A 15,708-nucleotide genomic window follows, 5' to 3' on the forward strand; every position below is an offset into this window, starting at 1 on the left:
GTGCTTTCAAAGTTGATGGTAATGAACAGCGTGTGTTATTTAGAAACTGGTATCAGTGGCATAAAATTCTGTGCTTTGGCAGGGAAAAATGCTTAACTCTCCAGGAGTGCTGCAGCTTTATCCTGGAAATGAAAGAGATGAGAGATTCATACCCCTAAGGGTCTATCCTAGGACTCCTTCCCCTTTCTCTTTCATCAGTGCATGTAGCTACTCGGCTCCGATTGCTTGTGCTCCTTTAGTGGCTTGAGCATTGCTGCTTGCAGCTACAGATGGGAGCATCTTTATGAAAGTGAGAAAAATCAATTGATTTATCTGTCTTTTCTGATATCATCTGTCAAAGGTGGAGTTTAACATTGTTACCCCTCTTATCTGGGTGCCATTTGTTTTGAGAATGATTCCCTTGTGTCTCATTTATTTGTGAGGGCGATGCTTTATGTGCTGTATGAATGCATCATCTCAGTTCAGAAACCTACGTGCCTCATGTGGGCACTGCCTCAGCACACACTTTCCATTCTTCAGAAGCCTGTGCTGTGGCTCTCATGTGGCTTCTTCTCTATTCTTGCATTGAGTACCTTGAGAAAAGCCACTCAGGAAAGAATTAATGGTGCAGACCTTGCTTTGTGGTAGTGAACCTGACCCCTAGAGATCTTCACACGTACTCTCTAGTAGTGTGTTGTATGTAGCACATCTGCTGTAATTTGTTCCATTCTTTTATCACAGAAGCTGAAAAGGCAGTCAACAAAGTACAGATCGGATAAAATCTACCCTACAGCAGCATCTGAGCAACCAGAGAACACCAAGAAGAACAGATACAAGGACATCTTACCCTGTAGGTTGGAAATGGCAAATGTTCCCATTCAGCCTTTTGTTTTTCTAGCTCGAGTTTGTTCTCATCCTCTAGTATCTGCCTGCACTGTTGCTTGCATGTGAGCATATCACTGGCTCTCAGTTCTCCTTGACAGTCTTTGATTGTTGCTGTCCATGCTCCGGAAGACTTTGGCACATATTGTCCACAGACAGAAGAACTTCTATTCAGTAGGAAACACATCCTTTAATGATTATCTTTGCAAGCTTTCTGGGTAGCATTGCAACCACTTGTTTTCCAAGGCCTCGTAGAGGATGGCTTTGGACAAAGATGTCTCCATGATGTACAAAGCAGACTACAGGCAAAAACTGTTGCGGCTTGTCCCGGCTTAATGCAGTAGTCTCAAAAGGAGAGTCTGTCCTAGGATCAGAGCAGACTGTCCCTTTCATCTATTCTAGCTTGAAAAAAAAGAAATCTAAACCCACAGATCTCATTTCAGCCTGTAAGACAGAGTACAGGGTGATTTTAGTCTTGGCTTGCTCCACGGTCAGAGGAGATTGGTGTTGCATGGGGTAGTGGCAGCATTTGCAGCTCTTGCCTAAGCCCTCACCACCACTCTGAATGAGAGCTTGCCTGTCTGCTGTTTGCATGTAGTCAACGGCAGTTCTGTGGAGGGCTATCAGTACGTGCAGTAGGCATTAGCTGCTTGCACAGCCACTCATCTGCTCTGGGATGAGCTCTCACATGTACATGATACTCCAAAGCACTTTGTGCTGCAATCTGAGAAGCTCAGTTACCATGAAAGACAAACAGTAACTGCTGCTGCTTCTGCTTTTGTGCCTGCAGTTGACCACAGCAGAGTGGAGTTGTCCGTGATTACATCAGATGCAGATTCTCATTATATCAATGCCAATTTCATCAAGGTATTGCTTCTTTCATGGTGTTTTTCCATTATCAAGGATAAGTGATGTGAAGAAGACATGTACAATCAGGGAGCCCTTCAAAACCCGTCCTTGCAGCACAAAGGCACCAGGCTACAGGGCAAGGGACATGGGCTCATGTCGGGGCAGGTGGTGGAACAGTTTGTGACTCACAGCCCCAACTTCCTTGTCAGTGTTACTGCCTTTGGTGGGTGACAATGGTGCAAAATTGCCTGCTGCCAGAATCAGCTTGCCTGAAATCAATGCACAGACAGGAAGCCTTGCATGGCAGCACAGCTGAGAGCCACTGCAGTGGTGAGCAACAGGGCAGGTCAACGCAGACCGGTTCTCCATCAGGTCCTCCATGTGTTTTGGGACTCTCCTGTGCTCACAATGCTCCTCTGATAGAAAGGAAGGAAGGGAGGGAGGAAGGAAGGAGGAAGGTTTTCTTCATTCTCCACCACAGTGATATGAGGGCTTTGTGTAATCTGTCTGCAGAAGAACAGGCCTTTCACAAGGGGATCATGGTTCATTCTTTGGCCAACAGACACAGATGTGCCAAGCTGCACACTGCAGAGCTGAATCAGCTGTTGCAACATCACCTCCAAGCTCCCAAATGTGCTGCAAGAACCGGTGGTCACTGGGAGCAGATCTCACCTCAAGCCCAGCTCCCCGGCTTGGGTCTGCCTTTGGGAGGTTTGCGCACCATTGGTTTCTGGTTGCTTAACTTAATGTTGGCACCTAAAATTTGACAATATAAAAGCCCTTCTAAATCCTTAATGAGTTAATTGAATAGAAGTAAGATTCAGAAAATTGAATTACTTTATTTCTGCTAGTGAACTATGCAAAGATGTCTCCATGTCTGATTTGAATGCTGTTTTAGGGCGTCTATGGGCCAAGAGCATACATTGCAACCCAGGGTCCTCTCCCCACTACTGTCATTGACTTTTGGAGGATGATTTGGGAGTATGAAGTCCTGGTAAGGTGCAGATTTACATGCCTTTCTTTTTTCAAAAAAAGAAAAGTTGTCTGTACAGCCAGCCAGAAGTTCCTTTTGACTAAGCAGACAGTGGGAGTGTCAGGGTTTTACTCCAGACATTGTGTGTGCCCTGCATCCTTCCTTGTGAGCCTCCTCCTCACTTGTGCTGAGATGGGAGCCTGCTCATGGCTGTGTCTGCATTTGGGCTCTGAGTGGGAAAGAGCTGTGGATGATGCCTTCCGTCATGCCCAGGCTGTGGATGATGTGTCCCAAGTTTGATTTGCCTAGCAGTTCAGGACTCTGGGGAAGGCAACCCACAGAACCTCCTCATTGCTGATAAGTACCCGCAAGTGATGAGTTTGATTTTGCTGCCTAGATAAGAAACTTGTGTTCAGACTTTTCTAATGAACCTTCTTTCTGCAGATTGTGGTCATGGCTTGTATGGAGTTTGAAATGGGAAAGGTGAGTAATGTGTCAGAGATGGCCTCTGCCATGACAGTGCCAGGTCCAGGTGGAGAGATGTAGATTTATATTAAACGTCATTAGCGACTGTGAGTTTCTGTCTGATATGAGCGGTTTCCTGAGTCTCCAGCTGCAGATTCTTAAACTGTTTCCAGTAGTGTAGCTAGCCTCTTTGGAAGGGAAAAGCCACCAGTGATGGCTCCAGGGAAGGGGAGGCTGGAGCTGGCTGGCAGCAAGAGTTGGGCCTCCTCCCAGCGTGAGTTTTGTCCTGCAAAGTGAGACAGTGTGTCTGTGGGATGGTGGTGAATAACTAAACATGTCCTGCTTCTCGCAACAGAAGAAATGTGAGCGGTACTGGGCAGAGTTGGATGGGTCTTCCCTGCAGTGTGGTCCTTTCTTCATCACCTGTGTGAGTGCAGCTGCTGCAAGCACCGTAATCACATCATGTGCTGGAAACTCGAAAATGTGACTCTAACTTCTTGTTCTGCAGGAAGCTGAACAGAAGAAAAATGAGTATGTGATTAGGACTTTAAAGGTGACCCTGAATGAGGTAAGTAGGAAAGGCCAAAGCAGGAAATGCATCTTGGCTAGCTTTACTATATAAACAATATATTAAAATATGGCACATTTTGTGCAGAAATTTTATGCTGCTCAGCCTGCTATTTTAGATTTGACAGTACCTGAAGGAACAAAGAAAGTAAAAAAATAATTAACTCAAACCTCAATTTCTGAAGTTGTTTGTCTGTCATGGCAAATCAGGCCCTGGGTAAGTGAGGCTAACAGGTGACACGAAGAATGTGATAAAATGGCAATGCTTCTTTTGTAGCAAGAACAGCTGCAAACTGCACCTCTAACTTTTACCTACCAATGCAGACAGGAGATGTCTGCGGCACGCCAGCTTCCCTTGCTGTCCCAGCGTCCCAGCCCGTGCCTGTGGGAGCTGCGGCAGCATCCCCTCGGAGGCACGGGCCAGCCCCGGACCCTGCCAGCGCTCTTCTCCTCTTGCAGGAAATCCGCACCGTCTACCAGTTCCACTATAAAAACTGGCCAGACCACGACGTCCCGTCGTCCATTGACCCCATCCTGGAGCTCACCAGTGAGATTCGCTCCTACCAGCCGGACGACAGCGTCCCCATCTGCATCCACTGCAGGTGGGTGAGCCGGTCACTGGTGGGGAAGGGCCGCCAGCCCCCGGGCCCCTGCACTCCTGCTTCCCGAGCAGGGCGAGTGGCAGGCAGCACAAGCCTGCAGCCAAGCTCCTCTCGTAGGAAGTCCTGGGCAAAGGTGTCCTCTGAGGACAGCCAGCATGGCCAGGTGGCAGGGAAGGAGACAGGTAGCAGCAGGCCAGCGACAGCAGGGGTAGTGAAGAGACACCAACACTGGGCATGTCCGTGTGTGGGCCGCTCACCACAGGAGGACTGAGAACTGTTCACAGGAGCACCAGATGTGCCTTCCGGCCTGCAGCAGAGCTGTGGGCAGGTGCAGCCTCACGTGGCTGCAGCAGGGCCATCGTGTGGGTCTGCCACCCTCTGTGGTGTGGGACGGGAGGCTCACGGGAGGCTGTGGATCGTTTTCAAATATCCTTGTCAGAAAACACAGCGTGCCCATCCTCTGACCTCGGGTAGCAACCCTGCTGTGACTGTCGTTGCAGTGCTGGCTGTGGGAGAACAGGAGTCATCTGTGCAATCGACTACACCCAGAAGCTGCTGAAGGATGGTGTGAGTGTCAGCTCGGCCTGCATCTTCCAACGGTGCCCATGTGCGGCACCGCTGCATCTCTCTGTCTCTCCCTCGCCTCCTGTCTCCCCCCTTACTCTCCCTTCCGCCCCTCTCTGACTGCATGCAGATGTATTTCAGATGACAGCCATGAATGGGAACTCCCCTCAGCCTGACTGGGGAATGGTGGTGGCTGAACTGCTGACGCCCCATTCCCAGTTTGTGTTGCTTCTCTCTCTTCAGGCTCTGCATCATCCATGCACTGTTGCCATTGCTCCCCTCCCCATCCCGATGTGAACAGCCCCTGATGGGGCAGAACCCTCCCTCTCATCAGATCAGGGGGCTTAGCTCTGCACAGGCCTTCAGACTTCAATACAAGTTTACTGTCTATATTTGTCTCTCCTCACTCAAGCATCAGAAATCCAGGGTTTCCAAACTAACACCTTGCTTTACTTTCACTCTTCAATAAAAATGTATGTTTTAACAGTGAAGTAATCCCTGGCCTTGCAGCAGGTTGCTGGGACTCTTCAGAGTGGCTGCTTTCTGTACGGCAGCAACCCTGGACCCACTGATCTGGGAAATCAGTGTCTTGCCCTTTATGCTATTCACAGCTGTTACCAATGCTGTTTTACAAAGGGTATTTTCTGCAGAGTGCAAGACAGGAGGGAGGAGGCAAGCTGGTTCTCAATAAAAAATGGCACTTTAAGCAGGTCCTTTGTTAAAAATTCTTGTAATAGCAGGCCTGAATTTTGGACACTGCTCTAAACTTCACAACTTGGAAGCTGCTTGGAAGTAGACCTGTCTGTAATTTTTTGTCTGTTCTCTTTCTTGCAAGATTGTTCCAGTGAACTTCAGTATTTTCAGTCTGATCCAGGAAATGCGCACGCAAAGGCCTTCCATAGTGCAGACCAAGGTATGTTTGGGAAATTTCACCAGCTGGTATACTCTCCATACTGGGACCTCAGCTGGAGCGTTCGCAGTAAGGAAACATAGAACGACTGTGCTGCTGGGAGCTGTGGCATGTAGATGTTCTGTGAGGTCCCTTTTCTGATCAGATGAATAATTTTGCAGAAACGAATATGGTAACTGACCATTTCCTTGTAGACAGCTGGAATAGCTTAGTGCTTGCAGTCTGCTTTATTGAACGCTTATGCTGTGAAACAAGGGACTGTCCAGGAAATAAAGTGAGAACTCTTCAGACTGAAGAGGAAGCTCAATGCAGAACAGTGGTGTTTGTGCACCCGAATAAAACCTAAATGCTTCAGTCTGAACCCTTTGAAAGGTGTGGCTTCTACCTCTTCTGAGAATTTACCCTGCCAATGGACCAGAAAGTGGCAGCTTCTCTCAGGCTGATGCTTGATCTGGGTAATAGGTGACCATTTACAAGTACTGCAGGTGCTGGCTCTCATGTCTGTTTTATTTGTCTGGAACACAGGAGCAGTATGAGCTGGTTTATGATGCAGTGATTGAGCTCTTCAAAAGGCAGATCAAAGCACTCGATGCCCAGGAAGATTCTGATGCTTCACAGGTAAAAGTCCCCAACATGAACACACTGCCTCGTGCAGCCTCGGGCATGCCAGCTCTAACCTAGATTCCTACTGCAGAGGAAGACCTGGAATGAATTGCTGTCTTTTCTGCCACCCTTTATGCCCAAACTGAATCTCTTTTCAAGTTAACCCATAAGAATCCAGCTGTTTCCCCGAACGTGCAATGCTTATCACAGGATTTGAAGCCAATCAAGAGCTAAATTTTCTTCAGTCTCAAAACCATTTTCTATATACTTTTATAATTGTTTAATGTAATGAGTGAATAGAAAAGCACCAACATTCTACAGTAGTGGCTGATTTCCATGTGGATGTGCCAGTGAAACTTGTCTTCATGGGGTGCTTGCAAGTAACAGGGTGACTTTCAGTCTAGTTGGGGAAGCTTGGGTGCACAAGGTGGTATGGCTAAAAGTGTTAGTCTCCAAGACGGTGGTATTCTAGTGAGGTAATTAGCATTACAGCCTGTCTGTGGGAGAGAGTAGGCTAAAATATCTTGTGAAAAAACACATCAAAGTCTTTCAAATCTGATACCTCTCTGAGGAGAAACAATGTGGTCTTGGTATGAAGTTGCATATAAGCAGGAACATCCAAAATGTCCATGGTTAAGCCTTTCTTTGCTTCTTCCTGTTCTCCTGTGACTGCTTTCCTGTGTAGCTGTTTGCAATCTGGCTGAAGTAAATGCATTGCCATTCTTAGGCAAAGGCTGAAAGGTTACGTTTTGCTTATTTTGTCAGAAATTTTTCTCTAAAGAATTGGGAACAGGATCCTATGATGGGGCTCATGCCTCAGTTTTGCCACAGGATTTGCAGGATGTTCCAAGCCAGAGCTGAGTGAGAAAAGAGCTGGAAAGAGCCTCTTCCTATGTGTTGTGGACAGTCTGTATGCAAAGAAGATGCAAGACTAGGTTGACATAAAATGCAGAAAAGTGTTCAAGTCCGGATGTGGTTTTGTAGCTCCTGGCCAAACCTCTCGCCCGTCTAAACCTCGCTGCCCTCTGAAAGCACTTCGCAGAGCATGGGGGATGGTCATGTGCTGAAATGTCACAAATGAAACCAGCACCCGACTCTCCAGGCTGAATGCCTGCGTGGGGTCCTGACGGCAGAGTTGTCTGCACAGGCTGTTTTGCAGGTGTTTGGAACAGCTGGATGGTTGTGCGGCTTGCTCTACTCTCATTTCAAAAAGGTGCTGACAGGAATTGCTGTTCACAAGGTTCTGTCCTCAGTTTTCAGCTCCAACTTGGTGTTTTCAAGTTGGTGTTTGTCATTTCCAAACTGCATTAATAATTAAAAGTAGTTGGCACAAATTCCAACTCCTGAAATAGCATGTTTGTGTTCTTTCTATTCTTCTTTCTCACTCTTGTTTTCTAACCTTTTCTTTCACTAGGTACAAACAAGGCATCCTGTAGCCAAGCCAATTCTGACTCCAGTGGAAGATATTTATTCTCTGAGATTACTAACCTGGTAAGGCCATAGCACAACTATCCCCTGGGTTAGTATTTTCAGTCACCCATATGATTTCAGGAACGTGCATTTTTTAATGTGTACTTTGTGACATAGTTCTGTTTGAACGTTGCATTTTATTTGCCAGCAGGATCTGCAGCCTCACTTGAGTCCCACTTTCACTCTCACATTTGTTCCTAACATAATTCCTGCTCTTCTCACTGATGTGGCTCTGAGACCGAGTCTCAGTCTCTTCCCTGCACGCCATTATCTGTCCCCCTCTTCTGCCCTTGGGTCTGCTTCATGTTGTGCTTACACAATGTTCACATAGGAATGGGAAACACGTCACAGAGCAGTATAAAAAAAGGCTCATGCACGTGGAGACACCCCAGTGCTGGTTCATCTCAGTCCTCTGCCTGGAGCTGTGCGCCCTGCAGGGTGCTCCCCAACTGGTCCCATCTTTCATCTGCACATGCCACTCCAGTGCCTCTTGCTGTAGGAACAGCAAGCCTGAGGAATCTAGCTTTCTGACATGGGCAGCTTCAGAGGGTGGTGGGATCTTTCTGTGGGCATGTTTTGGTTTGCAGTGTCTGCTTTCTGTAAATAATTTTGCTTTTTGGTATAGTCTGCATTGAGGGTGTAGTTTACCTGTGTAAAGGGTCCTCCTCTGTTCACCATTTAATGGTGTTCAAATGGGGCACCACAGTGCACAGTCCTTCCCTGTGCTCCTTGCTTGAGGCTGAACCGGGCTCTACATTCTGGGAGCAATGTTGCGGGGCCTTGTTAATAGGCTAACAGATTTCTGAGTACTAGATGGCTTTGACTTCACATGGCGGTTTATTGCAGCTCAGAGCGAGAGGATCAGGATGTGCATCATCATCTTCCTCTGGTGGTACAAAGCAAACCATCCCTGACATCATTGTCTGCCACGGGAGTACACGACAGCGCTGGACGTGGAGTCCCTCCCATCAGACAGGCCATCTGCTTTGGCACTTTGAACTTCTTCAACTGCAGGAAGGCAGCTGGTGCTGAGAGGTGGGGTGCTGGGGATGCTCTTCAGAAACACCGCAGTTTGGAGTTCAACAGCATCTCTCCTGAGCAGTTGCTTCTGAACCTGGAACCGAAGGGAGCAGGCAAGAGAGGGCCTCATGGCAGAGGACCTCTGACACGGACTGTATCAACCCCTTTTGTGCTGGCACAGCGGGGAGAAGGCTGGGAATGGGATGGAGGGGATGCAAGGCCTGTTTTGAGTTCACAGTTGCCAAATGCCTGTTACTCAAGCTTTCAGGTGAAGAAGCAGGATGGATTTTCCGCTGTTGAGCTGAACCACTCAAGCCAAGAAGCAGCTGGCTCCCCGAGCCACAGGAACCTTGTACAATGTCCTTACCCTTACTTCTGCTCATCAGAAGACCCCTACTTCTCTTCACTCTCTCCAGATGACCCCATATACCCAGTGTTTACCAAGTGCTTTGTGGAGGGGCAGGATGCCCTTCTCCCTTCTTGTGCTGTGAGTGCCCCACTGCAGCCTGCTGCGGCCAGCTCTCCACCACCCAGGCCTATGTCCCACCACAGTCCCCTGCTGAGCAACGAGAGCATATCCTCCCCGAGTAAGTGGCGCAGCACCATGACAAACTGGGTTTGATCACTGTGGGCTGCAGCGTGCTGGAGGGAGTGGGCGCATGTCGTCTTTTGGCGTCTAGGCAGGGCTATAGCTGCTCCTCGGGACTGCAACCCCCCCCAGAGCTGAGAGCGCAGCTGGTTTCATCCTCGCACTCATTTTATCCTGCCTTAAATTTTTCCTAGAAAAGTAAACAACAATTTTAGAACGGCATGATTTTTGGTTTTACATTACACAGCTGCTCTGGACTATTGTGTTGCCTCGGTACAGCTCTCACAGAAAGGCAGGGATTGGTGCTGACCAATTCTTAAAACAGAGCGCTCCAAGAAGCATTCACAAAGCTCACAGAAATTATTTTCTCTGAGTATCTAGTTTCCAGGTCAAAACCCACTCCTTTCTGCAGTGTTGTGCAGGGGGACACCGACATCCCGCTGAGACTGAGAGAACCAGGACTTCAACATTAGTGTTTTGCCCAGATCTGTACTCTTAAATCCATCACCTGCCATATGAAGAAGGTAGAATTTTTCCTCGGTCTGGTCAGTTCTCACCCAGTCAGACATTTCCCATTGTCTGCAGCTTTGGCATTTGCTCAGCTTTGTCCTTCTCAGGCCGTTCAGGATTCAGTGTCACAAAAGTGTGCTTGTTATCTAGATGCTAGAGACTCTCGGAAAGCTATGGGAGTAGCAGCACAAGCCAAGCAGCACTGGTACTGCCAGCTGTGAGCTTGGCTGTGTACTGGGGGTGCATTCATCATTTTCCCCTCTGCAATGGGAATTCTGCTGCCAACACTGCTGGAAGTGTGCCCCTGGGGCCACGTAGCTAGCAGTGGGTGAATTGGTGCTGAGGACTATTTAGATTTTTAACTACACATCCGAGGTGTTTAACCATCATCTCTGGTGCACATCTGGGCAAGCGCAGTCAGCTCTCAGAGTCCCTGCAAAGGCCTGTAGTTCTCCTGCTGTGTTGTGCCATCCAGGTAATCTGTCCCTGTCTCCCCCATTAGCCACCCTGCCACAGCCAGATGATGATGATCCTCCACCCCTGCCTGAGCGAACCCCTGAGTCCTTTATTGTGGCCAATGAATCTGGTAAGTGCATTTAACACAGCAGGGGCTGAGAAGTGCTCAGAAGGCTCTTCTCATGTTTGTGCAGTATCATAGCACCCGGCAGTGCCTTTGCTCTGGCTGCCTGGGATGAGAAATGACCTCTCGTGTTCGATTGTTTCTAGGACAATTTCCTCTGGCTACTTCTGATTTTGAGCTTCCAGTCAGAAATACATATATCGGAACCTCTTTGGAATGGAGTGGTGAGTCTCACTCAGAGGTGTTTAATGACTCGGTGAGACTGAGACCATGTAAGGTAAGTGGCTTTTTATCTCTTCTCCAGCACTATCAATATGCCAATTTCCTTATCACGTTTCCTTCTGTGAGAAAGGCCCTAGTTTTGGCACTGCGTACTTTCCATAAATTATTTCAGGGTTCAGGACTGGAAGGAAGATGTGGTCTCAGTCTGGCTCCTCCTTATGAACATCTAGGTTACTCCATTATTATTGAGTCATTATTTTTGAGTCCTAAATCCCATACGAGGTGGTAAAAACATCCCTATTTTAGAGAAAGATAGTGGAGACAGGAAGTTAGTGGTCCACTGAGGTTCACACTACCATGTGGAACACGCATCTCTTGATCATCCCATAGTTGAATTACAGCTTTGTAAAGTGAAATAAAGTGTAAGTTTATCTTCCATTACATGAGCATGGAGATGTGTGGGGGAGGGTGTTTCCACATAAATCATTTCCTTGACTTCTCTGGCTTGCTTGTGTGCAAGAGAACAACATTTGTCTGTGGGAATTTCAAATACCTTCCTTGTTTTTTGTTTCCAGAGTGTGAAGCTTCGGAGCCCACAAACAGGTATACGTTTAATGCTGGGATAAACTATCTTTGGAAATAAGGTCTGCTTTTTACTGAAGCTGCTTTACCATATTTAGTAAATGTGTTTAGGCTCTGTGCTCAGTCCAACGGAAATTTCGTGTTGCTAAATAGTTCTGCAACTAAATAGAGCTAAACAGAACTAGACAGTTCTGCAACCAAACAAACTGATAGTTCTACATTTCCTAATCAGCTCCTGCCTCACCCTGTACATGATGGTGTTCCCTGCAGCCTCCTCAGACTAAGGGTTGTCACATCTTTTGCTGCATGTTGGTGCCTCCTTTGACGACTGACACATGCCGGTTAGGGTGCTGTGGACCTCTCAGTGAACTGATCTATCTATCTATCTATCTACATATATTTAAGTTAGGTAAACAACTCTTTTACCTTTGCTTTCTTAGAGACAACCCGGGATCGCTCTAACTCTCCTCCTCCACTTCCTGAAAGAACCCCAGAGTCATTTGTTCTTGCTGATGCAGCAAGTAAGTAATGAGTTATTTTCTCGGCATGTAACTGAGATTTTATACTTACACCTAAACCTGTAGATAGCTGAGGAGATTGTGGCCCACTTGTTCAAAGCATTGCCGGTGGTAGTGCTTCAGGACTTAAGTGCAGTTCAGCAGATACAAAGAAAGTAAACGCAACTAGGGGACCTGCTGGAAATTTCTAGAACTGCTGCATTAGAGGAAATGAAAAGCAACAAAGCACTTAGAAAAAAGCAGGAGGATTCTTGAATGACCACTGAAAATGTTCTGATGTATATTCCCAGGTCTGCAGCCTGCTGCAAGAAATTCTATGACGAGTCCTCCAGGCTTGGAGAACAAAGCTCCTGAAACATTATCAAAAGAGCCTACGAAATGCTTCAGGAGAAGCAAGGTAAAAGAAACAAGATTAAACAAAAGCTATTGAAAATGCAGGGGGTGAGAACAAGAGATTGTTCTAGCTACAGCTAGTGCTACTTTCTCTCTGTTAACCTTGTGAAAATGGCCTGCTTTGATACCATTCATACTTAGGGCAAGGAAACAAGACTAATAAAAATATTCTGTTGTAGAACTGCAAACAAAACCACTGTCTGCACCAGGAACAGAGTAACACAGCCATATCCGTGTGAATTGTTATGCCTCAGCACTCCGTCCACCTGAAGTGCCAATTCCTCTCGCAAAAAGTTGCTCAAGTGGAGTCTGAATTCCCACGTAGGACGGACTCTGCTCATCACCAGTCTCCTCTTGTTGTGGCCCTAGTTAATTATCCTCGTGAGCAATTGTACTTCAGGATGTTACTGTTGAGCAGAAAAGCATTTGAGGAAAACAGCAAGAATAATACAAACTGAAGGCACTCCAGTTGGCTGGCTAGAAAAATGCCAGAGACAAAGCGAATGGCAGAAGTCTGCATTTCAGCCTCAGCTGCTAGGCATGATACTTCTTACGTGATGTGATACATGTATATTTATCAGTGAATTCCCTTTATATAGTAGCTGATCTACTGTTCGCTACATTTTTTTCCAACAAGCTGCCTTTTATTTTTTTTCCTACAGAGCTTGAAAATATTGAAAAATGTGAGAAAGAGTAAGTCTTTCAGGCTAATGTGCATCTTCCTGATGGCTTTAAGCAAGTATATAAAGAAATATGTGGGACTGAATTTTCAAGAACCTGAACTTCTCAAATGTGAAACACCCTGCACATCTGCCTACTTTGGAGCAGGACATACAGAGCTGTGCTGGCTAGCTGAGTATCATCTCATCTGGGTAGCAATAGTTGTTTTAGGGATATCATAAGGATGCTGTGGTACCCTTGTAATGCCCTTTGGGTACCTAGGGGACCGCTCCAGTGTCCTCAGATTACTAAATTCTTCAGGTCATTCAAACCAGTGTTGTGGGACAAATACTCTAAAAATGGGGGATAGTGATGCTTTGGGAATGTGAACCCCATCCTGGATTCTGCCCAGTTTATTTGGAGCATAAATAAGGAGTTTCTCATTAAGTTCCCTTTGATCTAGAATCAAAAATGCTTATCTTGAAAATAGGACTGCTAAAAACTGTGTAAAGCACTTCTGAGCAGACATTTTCCCAATGGATTGTGCTGCAGTAGTACATACACTCCCTGCTATGAGCAAATAATGTCTTTAAAACTGTGTGGCATTCAAACTCTGATAGTGTGGCAAGTACTTAACTTTGTCTTGCGCCGAAATAGCATCCATGCCTAGTGTTATCATGCATGTGGCAGTATGCATTTTTCTATAGGTGTGAGTGAGTCCAGCTCTTCAGGGAATCACCACAGTGACTAACTGCTTCAGTCTAATTTTTTATTTCTAGGCATCTGTAGTCCTTCTTCACTGACAAAACCATCAGAATCTGCCCCGTCAAACCATTCAAGATCTTTCCTTAACTTTGGTATGTTTTTCTCTTTGTGTTTTGGTGTAGGAAGTACCTGTTTTTTGAAAGTCAAAATGCAGGTCCCAGGCTGAATGCTAACAAATTACAAACATTACAAATAATGCTTATTATTTTTTACACATTTACAACTTTATTCACAAACTGTTTAAAGAACAGGTAAGGATGTAAAACACAAACCCTGAAACCTACTCTGACATGTTTCTCAGCGTCTGAAGCCGGTATTTGGCTTTCCTGTATCTGAAAGCCTTCATGTGGCAACAGACAGCGGAAGACAAAGCTGTAGCATTGCCACTAGGCTGCTGCCTTATGTTCTGTAATATGGCAGAGGAGAAATACCATGTTTTCCATTTTAAATTCTTCTACTACAGACTACTCATTTATTAGATTAGGCATAAAATCTAGTTACTGATATTCATGCTATAATGACAGTATTTGCCAGACAGACACATGGGTAGACTGTTTTTGCACCAGTTGACTTAAAGCTACAGGATGTTGCTTTAAGCCTACCATATCTCAAAGTTTACGAAAGAACTGAAATTACAAATATTTTCAAATACCATATTATCTTAAGGAATTACATAATCAACATCTATAACATACATAATTTGTTGCATTAAAAAAAGTAATTTCTTCCTAGGCTTTGCAAATCGATTTTCAAAACCTAAAGGACCAAGAAATCCACCACCGGCATGGAATATTTAGACATGTTTTATAGATTGGGCATTACAGATTTGTGAAGTCCTTCTGATATGCCTTGAGTGCTCATCCCAGTAAGGTTTTCATCAGATAATACATCAAAAGCTGTTGCATGATATTTGCAGCTCAGGCACAACTTGCACATTCTTCATCAACTGAAGTTTCACAGTAAAGAAGAATATGGAAGTACCAGCAGCCATTTTCAGTTAATTTACAACAGGATGGAAACTAAAAACGGGAATAGATATTTTATTTTAAGAAGGGATACATTTTTATTGTGTTTTGGTATGTATTCACTTCAAAAGGATGGATTTGCACTTTCTGAAACAAAGCAGTATAAACTGGTGATAGGATCCAGCAAAGGCTATTGAATGCTATGGAAGGCCAATGGAGAGGACCAAAGCAGAACAAGACTCTGGATCTGTAGAGCTGCAGCATCTGTATAACTTCACTCACATGTGTAGGTCTACTGTAATCAAAGACCCATACTTCCTTAAATGTTTACATTACTTGGACAAAAACAGAGTTAGCATCTTAGACTTTAGAAATATTTTTTCTTTTTTTTCATCTGAGCAAATCACATAACTTGTCTAGATTTTTGGTCAGTAAGATTAAGATGCTGATTGATCATGTAGAAACTAAAGTAGTGTAACAGACTGCAGAATTAGCGGACCCAACCACCCTTGCTATCTGAAAAAAAACCCAAATCAAAACACCACCAGATCAAGCAAAATATAATTGGGTTTTTTTAAAGCAATGCTGTTTTTAAGGTTTTGTCACTGTCCTGAGCAAAATTTCTGATGGATACCTTGGAAGATGAAATTCCTCACCAGATTCCACTGCTGTTTATATCCTCAGTGGGGAGGGATAAAGATGTTGAAAACTGCTTTATATGATTATTTTCCTGTAGAGAGAGAAAAACAAAGTGGGTTTGGGGAATGTGGTTGAGAAAGGAAACTACTGATCACTGCTGGAATAGAGAACTCAAGCTGGTTTAAAGCTGCTTTTGCTCAAGCAATGGCTAATGGCCTGCCTTATTTTTCACCGGTCACCTGTTTTTTCAATAGCAGAAACCAACAAAAGGCCTTACCTAATTTATATTCCTGTTGCAAGTATTTCTGTACCAAAACCACCACCATCGGTCAGTGAAGCAGTCTGGACATACGTGAGGCGGTGGGGGGCCTCGGCGCCCTCGCGCAGCGGAGCAGGCCGCC

At 45.6% G+C, this 15,708-nt stretch overlaps 1 protein-coding gene across 1 annotated transcript in view; it reads left to right on the plus strand.

Moving 5' to 3' along the window:
* PTPN22 (protein tyrosine phosphatase, non-receptor type 22 (lymphoid)) overlaps window positions 1-14,500 on the plus strand; it is a 17,880-nt gene extending 3,380 nt beyond the window's left edge. The window contains exons 2-21 of the mRNA XM_010285200.1: window positions 721-829; window positions 1,652-1,728; window positions 2,609-2,704; window positions 3,128-3,166; window positions 3,504-3,575; window positions 3,657-3,716; window positions 4,175-4,317; window positions 4,818-4,884; window positions 5,717-5,794; window positions 6,317-6,409; window positions 7,809-7,885; window positions 8,711-9,435; window positions 10,414-10,569; window positions 10,710-10,840; window positions 11,361-11,388; window positions 11,808-11,888; window positions 12,176-12,282; window positions 12,941-12,971; window positions 13,718-13,795; window positions 14,436-14,500. Of these exons, the coding sequence (XP_010283502.1) occupies window positions 721-829; window positions 1,652-1,728; window positions 2,609-2,704; window positions 3,128-3,166; window positions 3,504-3,575; window positions 3,657-3,716; window positions 4,175-4,317; window positions 4,818-4,884; window positions 5,717-5,794; window positions 6,317-6,409; window positions 7,809-7,885; window positions 8,711-9,435; window positions 10,414-10,569; window positions 10,710-10,840; window positions 11,361-11,388; window positions 11,808-11,888; window positions 12,176-12,282; window positions 12,941-12,971; window positions 13,718-13,795; window positions 14,436-14,500 (2,313 nt within the window). The remainder of the gene's footprint in view (window positions 1-720; window positions 830-1,651; window positions 1,729-2,608; window positions 2,705-3,127; window positions 3,167-3,503; window positions 3,576-3,656; window positions 3,717-4,174; window positions 4,318-4,817; window positions 4,885-5,716; window positions 5,795-6,316; window positions 6,410-7,808; window positions 7,886-8,710; window positions 9,436-10,413; window positions 10,570-10,709; window positions 10,841-11,360; window positions 11,389-11,807; window positions 11,889-12,175; window positions 12,283-12,940; window positions 12,972-13,717; window positions 13,796-14,435) is intronic.
* Window positions 14,501-15,708: the final 1,208 nt, after the last annotated feature.

This window comes from Phaethon lepturus, unplaced genomic scaffold (genome assembly GCF_000687285.1).
Source record: "Phaethon lepturus isolate BGI_N335 unplaced genomic scaffold, ASM68728v1 scaffold50804, whole genome shotgun sequence".
NCBI lineage: Eukaryota > Metazoa > Chordata > Aves > Phaethontiformes > Phaethontidae > Phaethon > Phaethon lepturus.